The 20,769-nt window shown below is 37.1% G+C and overlaps 1 protein-coding gene across 5 annotated transcripts in view; it reads left to right on the top strand.

Annotated features, from left to right (window-relative positions):
• The window catches only part of PDS5A (PDS5 cohesin associated factor A), a 133,279-nt gene that overhangs the window by 88,838 nt on the left and 23,672 nt on the right, over positions 1-20,769 (top strand). For all 5 annotated transcript variants that reach the window (XM_008275183.5, XM_070068127.2, XM_008275201.5 and 2 more), the window contains 8 exons: positions 188-348; positions 3,696-3,819; positions 4,642-4,800; positions 7,282-7,350; positions 8,475-8,611; positions 12,839-12,962; positions 13,151-13,355; positions 13,790-13,904. In XM_008275183.5, coding sequence (XP_008273405.1) covers positions 188-348; positions 3,696-3,819; positions 4,642-4,800; positions 7,282-7,350; positions 8,475-8,611; positions 12,839-12,962; positions 13,151-13,355; positions 13,790-13,904 — 1,094 coding nt within the window. The remainder of the gene's footprint in view (positions 1-187; positions 349-3,695; positions 3,820-4,641; positions 4,801-7,281; positions 7,351-8,474; positions 8,612-12,838; positions 12,963-13,150; positions 13,356-13,789; positions 13,905-20,769) is intronic.

The following is a 20,769-nucleotide window of genomic DNA, read 5'->3' as shown; positions in this document are numbered from 1 at the left end:
AACACATAGTTTTTCTGTTAGTATCTCATTAGCTTTAACTAACTGCAAAGTAAAGGTAATATAATTTCTATTTTGTGTAGCTAGCATATGTACCTTAGAATTTTAACTTGTTTTTTTTTATAGGAAATAATTTTTTAAAGTAGATTAAAATCATTGTCTACACTTAAAGCTTTATCTATCCCTCCAGGTTCTGTCTTTCACACATCCTACCTCGTTCCACTCTGCAGAGACATATGAGTCCTTGTTACAGTGCCTGAGAATGGAGGATGATAAGGTAGCAGAAGCTGCTATACAAATTTTTAGAAATACAGGCCACAAAATAGAAACAGATCTTCCCCAGATTCGATCGTGAGTATATTTTTTCTCATGCTAAACAAAAAAAGTTTGTGTCTGTTCTAAGGAGAGAAAATCAAGTTTCATTTAGATGGAACTTTTCTGTATCTTTTTTTTTTCTTTTGTCCTCTGCTTCAGTGCTCCCTTGACTATTGAATGCAGGTAGAAAAATAAAGTATAACTGTTTATAACAAAATTATTTTGGAACCATTAATAGGCATGGTTGGTGTTGTGGCCTAGAGGGTAAAGCCACCACCTGCAACATGGATGCCAGTTTGAGTCCCAGCTCCACCACTTCCAATCCATCTCCTTGCTAATGGCCAGAGAAAGCAGCAGATGGCCTAAGTGCTTGGGCTCCTGTACTCGCATATGGGAGACTTGGCAGAAGCTCCAGGCTCTTAGTTTTGGCCTGGCAAATCTCCAGCCATTGCAGCCATTTGGGGAGTAAACCAACAGATGGAAGATCTCTGTGTCTCTCTGTAACTCTGCCTTTCAAATAAATAAAAATGAATCTTTTTTAAAAATTAAGTTATTTAAAAAATTAGTATTTTATTTTTGATTAGTACATGTGTACTTCAAAAGGTTCATGAAAAATGGAATTAAACATATGTGTAGTTTGTAAACCTTCAACCATAAAATAATGTCAAAGATGGGGAAATGTTGATTACCCTCTTTAGATCAGTACACATGGTATACATGTATTGAGATAATACACTGTAGTCCATAAATATGCATAATTATTGCTAATATTTTGGTGCAAAACTTTTTGTGTATATATATATATATTTGGAGGATCTTCAAAACCTTCATACAAAAATGTGTATTATAAAAGAAAACCATGGGTGGGGGCTGGCACTGTGGCTTAGTGGATAAAGCCACTGCATACAGTGTCAGCATCCCATATGGGCTGCTGTTCATGTCCTGGCTGCTCCACTGCCAATCCAGCTCTCTGATATGGCATGGGAAAACAGTAGAAGATGGCCTAAGTGTTTGGTCCCCTATACTTGTGTGGGAGACCTGGAAGATGCTCCCAGCTCCTACCTTCAGATTGGCCCAGCTCCGACTGTTACAGCCATCAGAGAGTGAACCAGCAGATGGAAGACCTCTTTCACTCTCTCTTTGCCTCTGTATCTGCCTCTCTGTAACTCTCTGCTTTTCAAGTAAATAATAAATAAATCTTAGAAAAAGAACTATGAGTGGATTTCAAAATTTTGGCACCAACATTTGTCCAGCTTGCATGAACTTTTTGAAGTGTCCTTAGATATTTGTATTCTATGTATGCCCATTTTTCTCCTCAACTCTGCTATAAATTCAGTAGCTGCCCCTTCTTTACCCAGCTAAAGAATGGGTCAGTCAAATAGTGAGCTTAATAGACTATTTCTTTGTTGCATTGTTGTTGGCAGTGATGCTTCTGTTACTTTGATCTCTCCCTCTAGATCAGTTCCCCTGTCCAAGTAAGAATGAAGTACACTTTGAAATTTTCACTTTGGCATCTTAAAGAGGCTGCCTATGGTAAAATTTATCCTTGGAAAGAAGACATATTGTTGACAGCTATTGAATCAGGTGTTCAGAGTATAGCTAAATACAAAGTAGTTTTTCCTCACAGGATAAGTGTACTTCTGAACTGTTAATTACATTTTTGAGCTAATAGTTTAATTTGTGAAATCATTACATATAAATTGTATGTTTTCCTTATTCTTAGCACTGTGGTAGATAATACAAGAGTTAACCACAGTCCCTGCACTCAAGGAGTTTATAGTCTAGAGATGATGATCTTTGTATCATCATGTACATTATATAAAGATCACTGACATGATAGGTTAACATTACTGGTGAATTTTTTTTGGTTAAAGATTGGAAGAGTTAGAAAAAAAGTCTGGAGCCAGGAGCTTCATTCATGTCTCCCACAGAATGGCAGGAGTCCAAGTACTTGGACCATCTTATGTGTTTTTCAGGCCATTAGCAGAGAGTTGGATCAGAAGTGGACCAGCTAGGACACAATCCAACACCCATATGGGATGCCAATGTTGCAATCGGCAACTTTATGTACTATGACACATGTTGGCACTTGCAGAGTTTTTCAAGTTGGGAAAACTTGTACATTTTTTAAAGTGAAGGAAGGAGAATTAACTTTGGACACAGCTTTTGTTCTTAAGACTGATAGGGAATTAGATAATCACTGAGAAGCACAATGAAGATTTCGGTAACAACCCTGATAGTCTTGTGGGATTGTCAGTCTTTAAAAAAACAAAAAAAAAAAAAAAACAGAAATAAAGGACAAAAGTAACTTTATTCTTAAAGATTATTTATTTATTTACTTATTTGAAAGTCAGTTAAGGGAGAGAGAGAAATCTTCCATCTGCTGGTTCACTCTCTGAATGGCTGCAATGACTGGGGCTGTCCCAGGCCACAGCTAGGAGCCAGGAGCTTCTTCCAGGGCTTCCACGTGGGTGCAGTGGCCCAGGGAACCAGGCCATCTTCCTCTGCTTTCCTAGGCCATTTCCTGGAGCTGGATTTTAAATAAAGCTCCTGGGACACAAACTGGCATCCATATGGAATGTTGGCATCATGGGTGGAGGTTTTACCTACAACACTACAGCACTGGTCCCTTGTTTATCATCTATAAAACAGGATATTTTCAAATTAAGTGTATAACAATGTATCTTCAGAATTTTTAATTTTACTTTATAAATTTTCTTCTGATCATAAAAATGCTTATATATTGACTATAATAAAGCCAGAACTAAAGAAATATCAATATTAACATATTAATATGTATAATATTATGAATGTCATGCTTTTGATGTGTATTCCTATTTTTATAGGTTTATGTGGTTTTGTTCTACCTAGTGTTTTTGTATGATACCAACATTTAATTCTTTAAGACTGGATGTGTGTTTTTTTAAGATCTAATTTATTTATTTGGGAGGTAGAGTTAGAGAAAAAGGTCTTTGATCCACTGGTTCACTCCCCAAAAGGCTACAAAGGATGGAGCTGGACTGATCCGAAGCCAGGAGCCAGGAGCTTCCTCTGGGTCTCCCATGTAGGTACAAGGGTCTAAGCACTTGCGCCATCTTCTGCTTTCCCAGGCTATACGCAGGGAGCTGGATTTGAAGTGGAGTAGCCAGGACTCAAACCGATGCCCATATGGGATACCAGTGCCCCAGGCAGAGTTTTAAAGTGAAAATTGTCTCCTGATGTAGCCTTTTTTTTTGTAAAGTATCATCATTCTTAATTTTGTATTTTGGGGAAAAGAGGTAGAGGTCCCCTGCCAATATATATCCCAAAAGGGAACAGGAGACAAGCAAAAGAATACTTTTGGCTTCACAAAAAGAAAAAAACTATGATGTTATTTTTTGCAGGACCTTAATACCCATCTTACATCAAAAAGCAAAGAGGGGTACTCCACACCAAGCAAAACAGGCTGTGCACTGTATACATGCCATATTCACAAATAAAGAAGTCCAGCTTGCGCAGATTTTTGAGGTATATATAGTACATAGGTTTTGTGTTTATGTTGGTCTTTATTATTTTTAAAGCTTTGTGGTTTGATAAAGTGGAAGCTAAGTTTTTTTCTTAGCTCTTTTTATGTATTCCTACCCTAGAATATAAAATTCTTGGGAGCAGGGATTCTAACTGTTTTATTCAGCACTATACTCCTAGTCTATAGAACAGGTTATATTGTGCAAATACTTCACATTGAAAGATGTTTTGTGTGTTTGTGTTAGAATACTTCACTTCATTTTAGTGCTATTGGCTTAATAGTCCTTTATCCTTGAAGTATTGGATGACTTTGAGCTATTTCATTTAAAGTACCTAATGACCCTACTGGAAAATTAATCTTGTTTCTCTTCTTTTACCTTATTCTTGGCCTAAATATGCCACTTGAAAGATATTTCTGTTATCTTAAATTGGAAATAGTGTAGGCAGAACCCAACAGACTCTTAATTTTTTATGATTCAAGATAAATTAAAAAGTTCCTACAGGACAGGAAGTTTACCGACCTGTCACATGTGTTGTTGATGGGTTGAAAATAATGCTAATTTGATGAAGCAGATAAGTTTTTGTTTTAACTTCTGTCTTTTTCTTGGGATTGATTTCTTCCTTGTAGTTGTCAATCTTAATTTCCAATATGGTGTTTTAAGAACCAGTGTCTAACATAGTTAAAATTAGTTATGATCACACCATTAAAACAGACTGGTTTAGAAACCATAAATTCAGAAGGACTCAGGAAAAGTTACTGTAGCCATACAACACGTAGATAATTATAAACCAATTTGATAATTTTGTTCTGTTTTGTTTTTATAGCCACTCAGTAGGAGTCTGAATGCTGATGTACCAGAACAACTTATAACTCCGTTAGTTTCCTTGGGCCACATTTCTATGTTAGCACCAGATCAGTTTGCTTCCCCAATGAAATCCGTAGTAGCAAATTTTATTGTGAAAGATCTGCTAATGAATGACAGGGTAAGTTTCTCATTTAATTAAATTTAGAATCATGCGATAAGACTGCTTACACCTTTATCATGAAAACACCATTTTTGTTTTTCTCTGTAGATATGATTATCTTTTCCTTTGCATTTGGCCCTCATTATTTACAAAATTTCATATGTCTTTTGATTTCAGGATAGCCATTACTTAACTTTTTTTTTTATTAAGATTTATTTATTTGAAAGTCAAAGCTACACAGAGAGAAGAAGAAACAGAGATTCCCCCATCTGCTGGTTCACTCCCCAAATGGCCACAACCACCAGGGCTGGGCCAGGCAGAAGCCAGGTGTCAAGAGCCTCCTCTGGATCTTCCATGTGGGTAGAGGGGTCCAAGGATTTGGGCCGTCCTCACTGCACATTAGCAGGGAGCTAGATCAGAAGTGGAGAAGCCAGGCCTTGAACTAGTACCCAATGGTCCCCATTATTTACTTAACATTTAAAAAGGAAAAAAAAAATGAGAACATGAGATGGATAAATCATAACATTAAGTCAAATGGTATTATTCTGACCTTTGAAAAATCACTCACTCTGTACCTCTTTAGCAGTAGCTCCCCATTCTCCCCTATGGCAACTCTTTGTTCTACATTTTAGTTTTACGGAGATACCTTTTTTTTTTTTTTTTTTTTTTTTAAAGATTCATTTATTTATTTGAGAGGCAGAGTTACAGACAGAGGGAGAGACAAAGAGAGAGGTCTTCATCTGCTGGTTCACTCCCTAAATAGCTCTTAATGGCAGGGCTGGACCAGGCCAAAGCCAGGAGTCGGGAGTTTTTTCTGGATCTCCCACATGGTGCAGGGACCCAAGCACTCTTCCATTGCTTTCCCAGGTACATCATCAGGGATCTGGATCAGAAGTGGAGCAGCCAGGGCTTGAACTGACACCTATATGGGATGCTGGCTCCACAGGCAGAGGTTTAACCTACTATGAAACAGCACCAGCCCTGTACATAAACATCCTAAATGGCATTTTAATTGCTACACTATATATCAATCCCTTGAGGAACTTTTTCATGTGTTATTGGCAGTCTGTGTATCTTTGGAGAACTGCCTATTCATGTCTTTTACCCACTTTTGATTGGGTTGTTTGTATTTCTGTTCTAAGAGTCTTTCTTTTTTTTTTTCTCAATGTATCCTATACATTAAACCTTTGCCAGATGTTTGCTAAATTTATGATTAAGAAGATTTTCTCCTATGTCATTTTAAGACCTTGGTAGTTTTAGCTATTAAATCAATATCTTTGATCCATTTTTATTTGTTTGTATATTTAATGGTCTAGCTTTTGTGTTTTTTTTAAAGATTTATTTATATTATATATTATATAATATATATTATATATTTATTTATATTATATTCTATAATATTATTTATATAATATAATATATTTATTTATATTGAGAGGTAGAGTTACAGAGAGAGGTCTTCCATCCACTGATTGACTCTCCAAATGGCCATAACAGCTGGAGCTGGGCTGATCTGAAGCCAGGAACCAGAAGATTATTTCAGGTCTCCCATGTGGTTGCAGGATCCCAAGTACTTGGGCCATCTTCTACTGGTTTTCCAGGCCATAGTAGAGAGCTGGATTGGAAGTGGAATAGCTGGGACTCTAACCAGCACCCATATGAGATGCCGACACTGCAGGCGGCAGCTAGACCTACTACCCAGCAGCACCAGTCCCTAGCTTTTGCTTTTGTATATCCAGTTTTTTAGCACCATTTGCTTTCCTTAAAAGGTGCTTTTCTTGAAAATCTCAAGACTTTTCTTTCCCCAGAGATTGGTCTTAGCAAAATCACTTGTCAAAATTCAGTTGGCCATAAATGCAAGGGTTTTCTGGATTCTTCATTTTATTCTTCTGGTTTATGTGTCTATCTTTGTGTGAGTCATACTGTATTGATTACTTTGGTTATAGTAAGTTTTGAAATTGTGAAGTCTGAGTCGTCTTTGTTCTTTTCTAAGCTCTACTTGATGACTTTCCCATAGATTTTCCAGAGCCTACATTGCTCAGTACGTAAAACTGAGCATGGGCCACTGTTGTGGCACAGTGGGTTTAGCCTCTGCTTCTGACACTGGCATCCCATATTGGAATACTGGCTTGAGTCCCAGCTGTTTCAGTTCTAATCCAGCTCTCTGCTAATGCACTTGGGAAGGTAGTAGAAGATACCCAAGTATTTAGGTCCTTGCCACGCATCCACAAAACCCAGATGAAGTTCCTTCCTGGTTCCTGGCTTCAGCCTGCCCCAGTCCCAGCTATGGTGGCCATTTGGAGAGTGAACCAGCAAATGAAATATTTCTCTCCCTGTCATTCTGCCTATCAAACAAATAAAGTTTCCAGAATAATTAGAAAACTTCTAATAGCTACCTTAAATTTAAAGAAAATGTTTACAGTAATTTAAAAAAAAATTATGAGGAAAAACCTAAAATTTTTTTGTTTCTAGAAGCTAAGTTTCTTCAATTGTCTGTAGTCAACAGGTGAGAAGAATGGTAAATTATGGTCTCCAGATGAAGAGGTTTCCCCTGAAGTACTAGCAAAGGTAAATTCACATAGATCCTGTTAACATTTGTATTGAAAAACAAACATTACAGGTATCCTTTTTATTAACCTAACAGTTAATAAGTACTTTTAAATGAGGTGCTTTATTTTAAAATCTATAGTAAGAAGTTGTTTGGTTCTCAAAGTAATTGTAGTCATCATTGTTTCTTATATATGTCATTGTCTTCTGCCAGCTAAAACAATCTCAATGAGGCTGTTTTATACAGAGATTGTAGAGTATTGCTGGTGCCCAGAGGCATCTCAAGTCTAACTTCACCACTACTGTCTGCAAGCATATGAATATTAACTTGGCAAAGACAGATGGTTTTCACCAAATTGATGACTTTTGTTAGATGTAAGTTAATCCTAAATAAAGCTAATTTTTAAGTCATGGGTTTGGGATTTAAAATAGGATTTTTAACATCATCATTAATGAATTTTCTATTTCATGGTCATCATATAGTCTATCAAATTATTTTCTGTGTTGCCAGTGCATATAGTAAAAAAATACCTAACCTTTTGTTAATTTTTTCACATATATTGGTAATGGTGCTTTGAGTGGACAACTCCAAGTAATTGTGACTACAAATAATGATGGAAACTTATTTTTTGTGTGTGGGGTGGAGTCATAATGTTCAGAGAGACTTAACCAAACTTGATTTCTTCAGAGTAGTTTTTCAGTAATAGTGAAATCCTATCTAAATAGTTATTTTGATCAAAATAATCTATAGTTTAATTATTTTTAAAATATTATCAAGTAATTAAAAATTTTGGATAAATGTATGTGAGTGAAAAGCTGAGTTCTAGAGTCAGTCCTTAAGTCTGTCATAACATATCATTAGGTGCCTTTTCTGTTGGAAAATAGAATTTTTCTCTTAAGGTTGTTTGGGAGGTAAAGAAGTTAATACATGCATAGCTGTAGAAAGAGTAGTATTGGTACAGATTTAAAAACAGAATAAATAGTAGTTCTTGTTAATACTGTGATCTCATGGACACATTTAATAAAACATGTCTCATGTCTGGTGACAAGGTTATTTGACCATAATTATTAATCTGATTAATATATGCTTCCCTTGAGTTGGAATTTTGAGTTGCTTTCTTTTTTAGCATGTTAATATTTTATAGGTACAGGCAATTAAACTTCTAGTAAGGTGGCTGTTGGGTATGAAAAACAACCAGTCTAAATCTGCCAATTCAACTCTTCGGTTATTATCAGCAATGTTGGTTAGTGAGGGTGACCTGACAGAGCAAAAGAGGATCAGGTAAGATTTTTCCTTCCTAATTTTCCTAGCTCAAAAATTTTGTTAGAGTTTACATAGGAATTATTTACCTAATGTTAATATGTTTTCTTTGCTTCTAAAGACTATAAACTTTTCTGGTAACTTTGTCATAATTACTATGGTTTAATTTTTACAGTTAGTATCCATATTTGCTGCAACCAAATGAGTTATTTGTTGACTTTGTACTCTTTGAAAAACACTTTGAAAGCCATAATACCAAAAACTTGTAAGATTGGTATCTTCCCTCCAGAAATTTACCCTGTAGTAAGGTGATGGAACGACTGGAGTGACTTAGTTCCATGAAAGGAATAAAATTGTCAGTGTGGGCCAGCGCCATGGCTCACTTGGCTAATCCTCCGCCTGCAGCGCCATCACCCCAGGTTCTAGTCCCAGTTGGGGCACTGGATTCTGTCCCAGTTGTTCCTCTTCCAGTCCAGCTCTCTGCTGTGGCCCTGGAAGGCAGTGGAGGATGGCCCAAGTGTTTGGGCCCTGCGCCTGCATGGGAAACCAGGAGGAAGCACCTGGCTCCTGGCTTCGGATCGGCGCAGTGCACTGGCCATAGCAGCCATTTGGGGGGTGAACCAACAGAAGGAACACCTTTCTCTCTGTCTCTCTCTCTCGCTGTCTAACTCTGCCTGTTAAAAAAAAAAAAAAATGTCAGTGTGTTCAGAGGAGAGTTAAAGTCTTCCAATAGTATACAGAAGAGACTATGTGGTTCTACTAATGCAAAAATAATTTTTCCCACTTCTATACCTTTTCATTCTTCAAAGCTGTAACAATGCGTCTCCTTTCTGTTCATTTTCAAATGCAATTGAAAGACCAATTTTTCATGATCCTTGTTTCTTTAAGTCCTTATTTACTAGGGACCAGGAGCACCAACTGAGATAACTAAGGAATTTTACTTGTGATGCATTCTACCTAAAAATTTGTTAGAGGACAAAGGTTTATTCATTCATGTATGCTTTCAAGTACTCCTGGGCCTATTAAGATTTATAATAAAATCCTTGACTCCAAAGAATGTGGAATTATTTTTGATAAATTGACAGAAACCTTGTTATTTTTATCACAGAATAAGCCAAAGGTATCCTTGAATTACCAGTCATGATCAGAGCAAAATTGATGATAATGAAATATTTAAATTTTGTTTATTCTCAGTGTATGGCAAAGGCATAGTAATAAGCTCTCTTTTTAAAAGATTTTTTTGAAAATATTTATTTTTTATTTATTTGTAACACATTTATAGAGAGAAAGCTCTTCCACCTACTGGTTCACTCCCCAGGTGGCTGCAATAGCAGAGCTGGGCTGATCCAAAGCCAAGGAGCCATGAGCTTCTTCTGGGTGTCCCACATGGGTCCAGGGGCCCAAGGACTTGGGCCATCCTCCACTGCTTTCCCAGGCCACAGCAGAGAGCTGGACTGTAAGAGGAGCAACCGGTACTAGAACCGTTGCCCATATGGGGTGCGGGCACCACAGGTGGAGGATTAACCTAGTGCGTCACGGTGCCAGCCCCCATACATGTTCTTTTAAGCCATGTTTATCTTCACAGCAAATGGGAAAATGATTAATTTTGGTGCACATTGCAAGAACAAATAGATCCTAATTAAATATTGTAAATGCTACTTGAAGTAGTGGAAAATGGAATTAAAAGGTTATTTTGGTGCCAAAAACACCCTTGAAATCTTTTTATTTAAAAAATTGATTGTATTTATTTGAGAAGTAGAGTTAACAGAGAGGGAAAGACAGAGAGACAAGTCTTCCATCCACTGGTTCACTCCCCAGATGACCACAATGGCTAGCGCTGAGTTGATCCAGAGGCAGGAGCTTCTTCCAGGTCTCCCACGCAGGTGCAGGGGCCCAAGGACACACAACACACAAATGGGATTTAGAGTTTTTAAACTGTACCCTTAGAAGTAATTCCTTAGGAATGTATGCAGAATTATACAGCTTTATAGTTACAAACTTCCTCTTCCTTCTCATTCCCACTCTTATTTTTTTACTGACTTTCGAGGAACAGTTTTTTTCTTCTTCTTCATACTATTTGAACTCTTTACTTAACGTAGAGTTAATCGTATGTTATAAAGTCGATTGAAAATAGATTTTTAAATTTATTTATTAATTTGAAAGATAAAATGACAGCGGGAAAGGGATCTCCATCCATTAGTTTATTGACCAGGGTTGGGTCAGGCTAAAACCAGGAGTCTAAAATACCATCCAGGTCTCCCACGTGAGTGACAGGGGACCAACTATTTAGGCCATCTTCTGCTTTCTCAGGCACATGAGCAGGATGTTGGATCAGAAGCAGAGTATCAGCCAGCGCCGCGGCTCACTAGGCTAATCCTCTGCCTTGTGGCACCAGCACACCAGGTTCTAGTCCCGGTCGGGGTGCCAGATTCTGTCCCGGTTACCCCTCTTCCAGGCCAGCTCTCTGCTGTGGCCAGGGAGTGCAGTGGAGGATGGCCCAAGTGCTTGGGCCCTGCACCCCATGGGAGACCAGGATAAGTACCTGGCTCCTGCCTTCGGATCAGCGCCGTGCGCCGGCTGCAGCGCGCGGGCCGAGGCAGCCATTGGAGGGTGAACTAATGGCAAAAAAGGAAGACCTTTCTTTCTGTCTCTCTCTCTCACTGTCCACTCTGCCTGTCAAAAAAAAAAAAAAAAAAAAAAATTAAAAAAAAAAGCAGAGTATCCAGGACTTGGATTGGCGCTCTGTTACAGGATACTGAATATGTACACATATTCAAAAACATATGTTCCTTTGTGTACCATGATGTTAGCTTGGGCTACAGAATGAGAAACTGAACTCTGCACTTCATTTATTAGCTATATGATCTTGTATAAAGCACCTACCTTTTCTGAGCTTCAATTTCTTCATCTTAGAGTGAAAATAAATGCAATAAATCCTATAAAGTTGCCCTGACACTGCCTGGCACAGTATAAGCACTCAAATAATAGATACTATTTTTATTACTGGACTCAAAGGTCATTTGAAAAATGCTGTATTTTCTCCTTTTGTAAACTTAAAAATAGTCCTAAGCCAAATTTTCCCGTTTCTTAAAGTCCTTAAAATAATAGTCCTTGCCGAGTTACACATAGAAGTTGACATAGGGGATCAGTGTTGAGGTATAGCAGATAAAGCTGCCACCTGCAATACCAGCATCCCATATGATTGCCAGTTTGTTTCCTGGTTGCTCTTCCAATCCAACTGTTTGCTAATGACCTGAGGAAAGCACCAGAGGATGGTCCAAGTGCTTGTGACCCTGCCACCTATGTGGGAGACCGGGCTGAAACTCCTGGCTTCAGTCTGGCTCAGGCATAGCCATTGCGGCCATCTGGGAGTGACTCTGTGGATGTAAGTTCTCTCTGTCTTTCCCTCTGTATGTAACTGACTTTGAAATAAATAAATCTTTTATTTTTTTTTAATAGGAAGACTGTCCTACATTCACTGTCACATTTCACCATTTAGGTAATAAAAATCCACAAATGAGAGTGGGCATGCCAAGATCTTCTGTGTCCCTTTGAAAACTTCATTCTGCAATAGGAAATCAGCTCCACAAATTTGTACAGTACCTAATACAATATCTGACTTTCACCTTCATATCCTTTACTTTTAGATTTTCATCTGATACCTCTTCCCCTCTAAGTGTGACCCTACCTCTTCATTGAATGTAAAGGATTAAGCTAGGTTCCTAATACATATACATGTACACATGGATTTCAAAATGTTTACACCAAACTAAACATCTTTTAATTCCACTTTCCATGAATGTTTTGAAGTACCTTGTATGTATATGCGTAAAAATATGTAATAATTAGATTTTAAATGATAGATGGCTTTTAATTATTTAGATTTAAAAGATCATTTTTCTGCAACTGTGTGTCTCTTCAAATGAGGGATATTGTTCTTGCTATAAATGGCTCTTCCCAATGTTGCAATTCATTTATTGCAAAAGTAAGCAGAGCTTTTTTACTGCTGTGGAAGATTTATTCAAGAGCAGACTAGAAATGAAGGGAGATGAATTTGTTTTCACAATGTCATGATTTGATCCTTTTTTCCCTATGTTAAGTTAGTTAATTCAAAGTTGGTTTTCTGTATTTGTACATTATACTGTGCGTAAAATATTCCTAAGAATTTTACACTCAAAAGGGGTCAAAACATTCTTATGAATGATAATGGTTATAGAAAATGTTTATTTCTTTTTTGTTTGTTTATAGTAAATCTGATATGTCTCGCTTGCGATTAGCTGCTGGTAGTGCCATAATGAAGCTTGCTCAGGAACCTTGTTACCATGAAATTATTACCCCAGAACAGTTTCAGCTCTGTGCACTTGTTATTAATGTAAGTATCAAGTTTATGTTTGTCAATTACTTTTCAATTAAATCTTTCTGTGGATACAAGTCTACTTAATTTATATATGCACATAAGAGATTACTAGTATTACCTATTTAATTATATCCCATTATTTATTATTTCCTCAATATAATTATCATTTTAAGTTAAACGTTAATGTTTCTGTGCCGCTATAGGATGAATGTTACCAAGTAAGGCAGATTTTTGCTCAGAAGCTACATAAGGCACTTGTGAAGTTACTGCTCCCATTGGAGTATATGGCGATCTTTGCCTTGTGTGCCAAAGATCCTGTGAAGGAGAGACGAGCACATGCACGACAGTGTTTGCTAAAAAATATCAGTATACGCAGGGAGTACATTAAACAGAACCCTATGGCTACTGGTAAGTAACTTCAGAGGTTCTGAGTATACAGATATATCTTGTCAGTGTTTCAGTTGGGGAAGGGTCATATATTTCTATTATAGTTCATAATAAAACTGGGAGTTTTATAAAATGCTGATGCTGTACTTAAGATGTACTTAACTGAAATCCTAGTTTCTGATTACTCTTTATACTTCATAAAACTGGTATAGGTTACTGTGTGTAGGAGCAGTAGTGAAGATATTGCGAAGATGTCAGAGTAAATAGTTTTTTCCTGGCTTTGCTAGGGACCCTCTAGGTAATCAGTTCATTTTTTTTGGCCTTAATATGTTTGAAAATTAAAATAAAAGTCTTAGTGTCATCTACTTATCATGTGGACAATAATTTAGAAGTAACTATGGGAAAAATATAATCTAAAGTGCTTCCTCTTATTAATAATAATGTTTTTGTTTTAGAGAAATTATTATCACTGTTGCCTGAGTATGTAGTTCCATACATGATTCACCTGCTAGCCCACGATCCAGATTTTACAAGATCACAAGATGTTGATCAGCTTCGTGATATCAAAGAGTAAGTTACATTGTTTGTCAAGAATTTTAAAGATTACTTTAATTTTTTATAATGTGCCAAATTTTTTTCTTGTTATTCCCATTAGAATAAAAAACTTCTTGTGGCTTATTCATTTGTTGTAAATTTTAAGTTTTATCTTTTAGTGCTGTTCCCATCTGATGAGCTCCTGCTAATGGTTTTTCTCCTTGTCTGTTTGCAGTTACTTAGCTGAGTCTTTCTAATAGGTTAGTGTGGTTATTTTAGTTTTTATATTGTGATTTTTATTGCATATATTAATATGGGTTTCAGTTACTTCAGTTTGGTTTAGAAAGCCATGCAATAAAAATTTATTAACTTAATCTAAGCTTCCCTTGTTACCTCAAAATATAGTATCTTTAAAAACAACATGTCTACTAATGAAATATTCTGTGACAAGACTGTAGTAATAAAAATAAGATTTGTTGCACTGATCAGAGGGATTTGCTGCTAGTGGAAAGGCAATTAAAAACGCTTGTTTAAGTGTTTTACTTATGTAAAATAGAACTTTGTGTATGATGCAGGATCAAGAAATGAAAGAAAGCCAAGGATTATCTACAAATGACCTTTAAGAAATTTTAAAGGGGTATTGCACTATTTCTTCATTGATAGATTTTTTTCCTTCATGGTCTCAAATTGATGCCTTCAGCTTATACTTAAAGTACTGTAATTTGTTACAGTTTTTCTGTTTGTAAGACAGTAAGAATTATTTCTGATCTGACTTAAGGTTTCAACATTTATCTTTCCCCCTTTAGCTTTGGTAACCAAAATGGTGTCAATCTCAATAGTTTCAGACTTCAGACACTATATCTTATCTACCTTTTTTTTTTTTTTTTTTTTAAGATTTTTGTTTATTTATTTGTGAGTCAGAGTTACAGATAGAGAAAGGTCTTCCATCCGCTGACTCACTCCTCAAATGGCCGCAACAGTTGGAGCTGGGCCAATCCAAAGCCAAGATCCTAAAGGATCTTTGGGGTCTCCATGGCCCAAGTAGTTGGGCCATCTGCTGCTGCTTTTCCAGGCCATAAGCAGAGAGCTAGATCAGAAGAGGAGGATCCAGTACACGAGCGGCACCAATATGCCACAGCACCAGCCCCCCAATATAATTCTTAAGCATCCAGATTATGAGCTTCTTCCACAGGAAGGCGGCTTGTGATTCTAATGTTGTTTTTCCAGCACATCATTCTGATATACTACCTTTAAATTTCAAATGCTTGAAAATAAATCTATATACCAGTGGAAATTTCAAAAAATGAATAATAGAATGGAAAAATACAAGGTTTTATAAAATCTTTTGGTAAGCATTCCTTCTCTTCTGTCTTATGGAATATACTGAGAAGAAATTGGTCGTATTTTTATTCTTTAAATATTTATAATATTTCTGCAGTGAAGCCATCTGAGGCATAATTTGTATGATTGGAGGTTTGTGGATGTAAACTGTGCACAGCTATTTTGGTAAAGATACTGTAATAAAAATGTTCTTTTTAAGGATTTGCTTATTTATTTGAAAGGCAGAGTACAGAGAGGGAAAGAAAGAGAGATGTTCCTCAAATGGCTATTAACAGCCAATGCTGGGTCTGTAGAAAGCAAGGAACTTCATCCAAGTCTCCCACATGGGGGACATGTACCTAAACACTTGAGCCATTTTCCACTGCTTTTCCAGGTGTATTATCAGGGAACTGGATCAGAAGCAGTGCAACCAAGATACGAACTGGCACCCATATAGGATGCCAGCATTACAGACTGTGTCTTAACCCACTATACCACAGTGCCAGCCTGATTAGCTGTTTTAAAAAGCTGTGAAATTAGGTTACAGAAGGGTTTAGTCCCAGCTGTATGACTAAAACACTTTGCTTTGCTTATCTGTAACCTGAAGGATTTGAAATAGAATTTTCTGAAAGGGTCTTCCAATTTTTTATATTTGTATTCTATTTGAAAATTCTGTTGCTTTGTAACAATTTATTTGGTGATTTCCCAGAAAGTACTTTCATAAAGTGAAACAGTGATATATATTTGCCTAAAATACAAGATCTATGTTAGAGGACCTTTTAAATGCATTTTGTTTTTCTTTTTATACTTGAAAGGTAGAAAAAGATTTTTCATCTACTTGTTCATTTTTCCAATGCCTGCGACAGTCAGGGCTTGGGCAAGCTGAAGCCAGGATCCCAGTACTCAATCCAGGTCTCCCTCATGGGTAGTAGAGACCCAAGTACTTGAGTAATCATCTTCTAACTCCTAAGATATACATTAGCAGGAAGTTGAACTGGAAGTGGAGGAGCCAGAATTCAAACCAGGCACCCCAGTATGGGATGTGTGCATCCCCATTAGTATCTTAGCTGCTGCACCAAATGTCCACCCTAGTATAGCTGTATTTAAATTGCAAGGCAGTCATGTGGAAGACAGATCAGACTTATGGGAGTTGGCTATGATGTGGGAAGATAAGTATTGAAGTATGCAAAATAATTGGAGCTAGAATTGAAATCATTGACACATTTTTTGTTCTACCTAACATGTAACACTTTTGAGTATCTTTGAACATTAAATTTTTCATATAATTTAAAGTGCTAAATAATATGTTTTACAAAGTGTGGTTATTTACCTTTGTGGAAATTAGTAACTTAGTATGTTTAAAACCCCTTATGATTACTTTTTTTAGTTGTGTTAAAATGTATTTAACAGAATTGGAAATTTTTACCATTTTAAATATACCATTGAGTGGAGAAATGTGTGCTTAAATATTTTTACCAATTGGTAAAATTACTAATTGGTTTGTCTGTTGTTGAGTTTATTTTGGTATTAATCTCTTATCTGACATTTTGACAGATATCTTAATGCACAAAAGCTTTTACTACATAGATATAAGAGGATATTTTTCCCTTGTCCTATAAATTGCTTTCAGAAACCACAGCCAAATTCATAAAGATTCTCTTTCTTCTAAGATATTTAACTCTTAAATTAAGATCTTTGATCCATTTTGGATTAGTTTTTGTATGAGCTATGAGGTAAAGGTTCAGAATCATTGCTTATCCTGTGGATATCCAGTTTTTCCAGCACCATCTCATGAAGCATCTATTCTTTCCCACAAAGACTTGACACCCTTGATGTGGATCATGCATGCCAGGGTTTATTTCCAGGCTTTTTTTTTTTTCAGTTTGTGTCTATCCCTGTGACGTATGACATTGATTAGTATAGCTTAGTAGTTACTTTGAAAATTTAGAAGTGAGATTCATATTTTATTATTGATGGTATTAAAAATATCACATCTTCCTATCTTAACACTGGATATTCTTTCACTTATATACATCTTTTAAATTTGGATTTTTTGGCACTGTTTTCAGTGTACAAAGCTTACACCTACTTGGTTGTTTTTATTCCTAAATATTTTATTCTTTGAGATCCTTCTATGTAAATGAAATTGTGTTTTTAATATCCTTTTTGGATTATTCATTGCTAGTGTACAACTTTTTTATTATACAAAATTTTGTAGAATTCATTTATTGAGGGGTGGCTATTTCATGCCACAGTGAAAACATTGCTTGGCATTCCTGTATCTCTTATCAGAACACCTAGGGTCTGGTCCTCACTCAGATTCCCCTTTGAGCTTACTGATAAGGGGCTCCCCGGGAGATGGCAACAGTGGCTCCATTCTTGAGTCCCTGGCGCTCACAAATAGGACCCATATTGCATCAGCTTACTTAAGGGATAATGGGCTATAATGTTGTTTTTCAGTCTTGATATGTTTTGTGTACTAGGAATTTGCTTCCTCTAAGTTATCCAGTTTTTATACTGTTGTTCATAGTATATCATCTTTTTTATTTGTATTTTGGTAGTAACGTCCACATTTTCATTTCTGGGTTTTGTAATTTGAGTCTTCTTTGTAGTTAGTCTAACTGAAAGTTTGTCAGTTTTATTGATCTTTTCAAAAGCAACCTTTGGGTTTGTTGATTTTCTCTGTTGTATGTATCACTTATCTTTGCTGCATCTTTATTACTGCCTTCCTTCTGCTAGTTTTGGGCTTACTTTGCTCACCTTTTTTTAGAATTGTAAGATGTGCTCTGCTATGGTGGGAGTACCTAGAACAGGCACATAACCCACACATTGGAAAAGCAGAATTAATAGGAAGAAGGAAATAATCAGTACAAGAATTCTAAGAGTGTAGACTTCAGATGTATCACAAGGGGCACCAAGATTTGCTAGAAAGAACAGAGAATCATATAAGGACCTGGAGGAGGAATATCGGAGGAGTCAGTGGAAAAGCAGTATCATGTTATGGTTAGGTTATATGCCAGGTATTCTACACATTTTATTTAATTCTCACAACAGTTTCTGGGATAGTTTTTGTTGTTTCCATTTTACCGATGAAGAAACCAGCAATGATAAGGTCAGGTGGTTATTCCCTTTTGAATTGAGCTTCAAAGCATTCACTGATAACCTTGGCAGTAAAGTAATCCAGTAATTGCCTAAGGATAAGGAATAGAAATAAGATAAACAAGGCCCTAAAGCAATTGGATATGAATTGTTTGGGAAGAAAACAGTAGTACATCTCTAGAAAGGTGGACTTTGGTTGCAGATAAAGAAAAACTGGTTCTGGTGCAGGCACTGTGGCGCAGCGGGTTAGATCCTTAGCCTGCAGTGCCAGAATCTCATACAGGCACCAGTTCGAGTCATGGCTGCTCCACATTCAATCCAGCTCCCTGCTAATGTGGCTGGGAAAGTAGCAGAGGATGGCCCAATGTCCTTGGACCCCAGTACCCAACATGGGAAACCCAGAAGAAGCTCCTGGCTCCTGGCTGCTGGCTCCAGACTGGCTTAGCTCCAGCCATTGCTGCCATATGGGGAGTGAACCTGCAGATGGAAGACCTCTGTCTCTGTCTTTACCTCTTTCTTTAACTCTGTCTTTCATATAAATAAAATAATTTTTTTTTTTTTTTGACAGGCAGAGTGGACAGTGAGAGAGAGAGACAGAGAGAAAGGTCTTCCTTTGCTGTTGGTTCACCCTCCAATGGCCACCGTGGCCGGCGCGCTGCAGCCGGCGCATCACGCTGATCCGAAGGCAGGAGCCAGGTGCTTCTCCTGGTCTCCCATGGGGTGCAGGGCCCAAGCACTTGGGCCATCCTCCACTGCACTCCCTGGCCACAGCAGAAAGCTGGCCTGGAAGAGGGGCAACTGGGACAGAATCCGGCACCCCGACCGGGACTAGAACCCGGAGTGCCAGCGCCGCAAGGCGGAGGATTAGCCTATTGAGCCGCAGCGCCGACTCTAAAATAAATCTTAAAGAAAAAGATTGGTTCTAATAAATTGAGGAGAAATGTCCAAAACAAAGAGTGGATGGGATCCTAGGGATCAATAAAGGGAAAGGAGGGGAATATAATCTTCCAGGACTGGGGTTAAGAAGTTGAGGAATTCCCATTGGAAGAATTGTTTCTGTATGAGATAGGAACAGAAGATGGTTGGTGAGGATGGTAGAGTCATAGATTTGAGGAGAATAAAAGATTTAAAACAGCCACTATGAAGAACTGGACAAAAATTCTGACTGGGAACTCAGGATAGCTGGTTAGTAATAAGTACAAAAATAATCTTATATTTACATCAAGTTTCTGAGCTGCATGATTTTTCTCTAGCAGTAAACATTCTGGATAATAGCTGCCAAGAAGCCAAACACTTGGAATGTTCCAGATTTTTAATTTTTCAAAGCAAATTATCAGAAGGAAAATTGGTCAGAGAGTAGAGACTATTTTCAAAAGGGTGATTAAAATTTTGACTCACAGAGTATAAACTAGAAACAACTGAAGTAAAAGTGGTGGAGTTGAGAGCAAGGAGAGAGGGGCTGGAAAATTAGCAGGCTGGTGGCCCAGAGGGCCCCATGAGATCAGAGGACACATCTGTATGCCACAAGTATCTGAAGAAAAGCTGAAAGAAAAGGAGATGTGCACTAAGTGGAATATTTGAATTTATGATTTCACAGATAGACGAGATTCCTAGGAATAATTGATATACACTTATGGGACAATAACTAGAATTGGCACTAGGGAAGATAGACTCTGAACCTACTCTCCAATCCTAAGCATGCAGCATCTAATTGAATGAACAGCTGTAGCTTTAGGAGGCTACAAGGCAAGTGTTTTTGAGAGAGGAGATGAGGAGCTTAGTTTCAACTGTGGCAACAAGATGAAAGGAACACTCATAAAAGACTGTTTTTATGGAAAGTGTGTTCCAAAGAGCTCAGGGGAAAGTTTGGAAGAAAGGAGGTAGCTCTGTTAGATGAAACATGAAGTTCAGCATTTTGTATTACAGAGCATAGGCGAGCACTGGACATGATGTTTATTGGGTACTGTTGAGGATAAAGATGATAGGCATGGCCTAGAGTTTTCAGTATAACTCTGATTTCCCAAAAATGGAATGTTAATATGTGTGTGTACTGTTTGATAAAAGATGCATGCATTGTTTTATATCCTGCTGTTTTAAAGGTAACAGTGTAACAATATATTGAACAATATTCCAAGTGACAGAATTAATTGAACCAATCTCTTATTGTTAGCACATAGGCAACCTACTTAAAATTAAGGTTAAATTTGTATTCTTATCACAAGACTATCATACTTTTCTCCAGTTGCTAGAAGACATTAAGTATACATTATTTTGGTGTACATTTATATATATATTTAAACAAAACCTTATATATATATTTAAACAAAACCTAGAACCGGGTTCTAGTCCCGGTTGGGGTGCCGGATTCTGTCCCGGTTGCCCCTCTTCCAGGCCAGCTTGATTGTCTAAGATTTGAGCAGTCATCTAGATCTAACTAGAGTTAACTCTTTTTCATAGTTAATAAATATTATTGAAATTAGCA

The sequence above is a fragment of the Oryctolagus cuniculus genome, chromosome 2 (genome assembly GCF_051225735.1).
Source record: "Oryctolagus cuniculus isolate XC-2025 breed Fujian yellow rabbit chromosome 2, ASM5122573v1, whole genome shotgun sequence".
In the NCBI taxonomy this organism is placed as follows: domain Eukaryota; kingdom Metazoa; phylum Chordata; class Mammalia; order Lagomorpha; family Leporidae; genus Oryctolagus; species Oryctolagus cuniculus.
The sequence above is the reverse complement of the archived record's forward strand: the minus strand, read 5'-3'. Positions and strand labels throughout refer to the sequence as shown.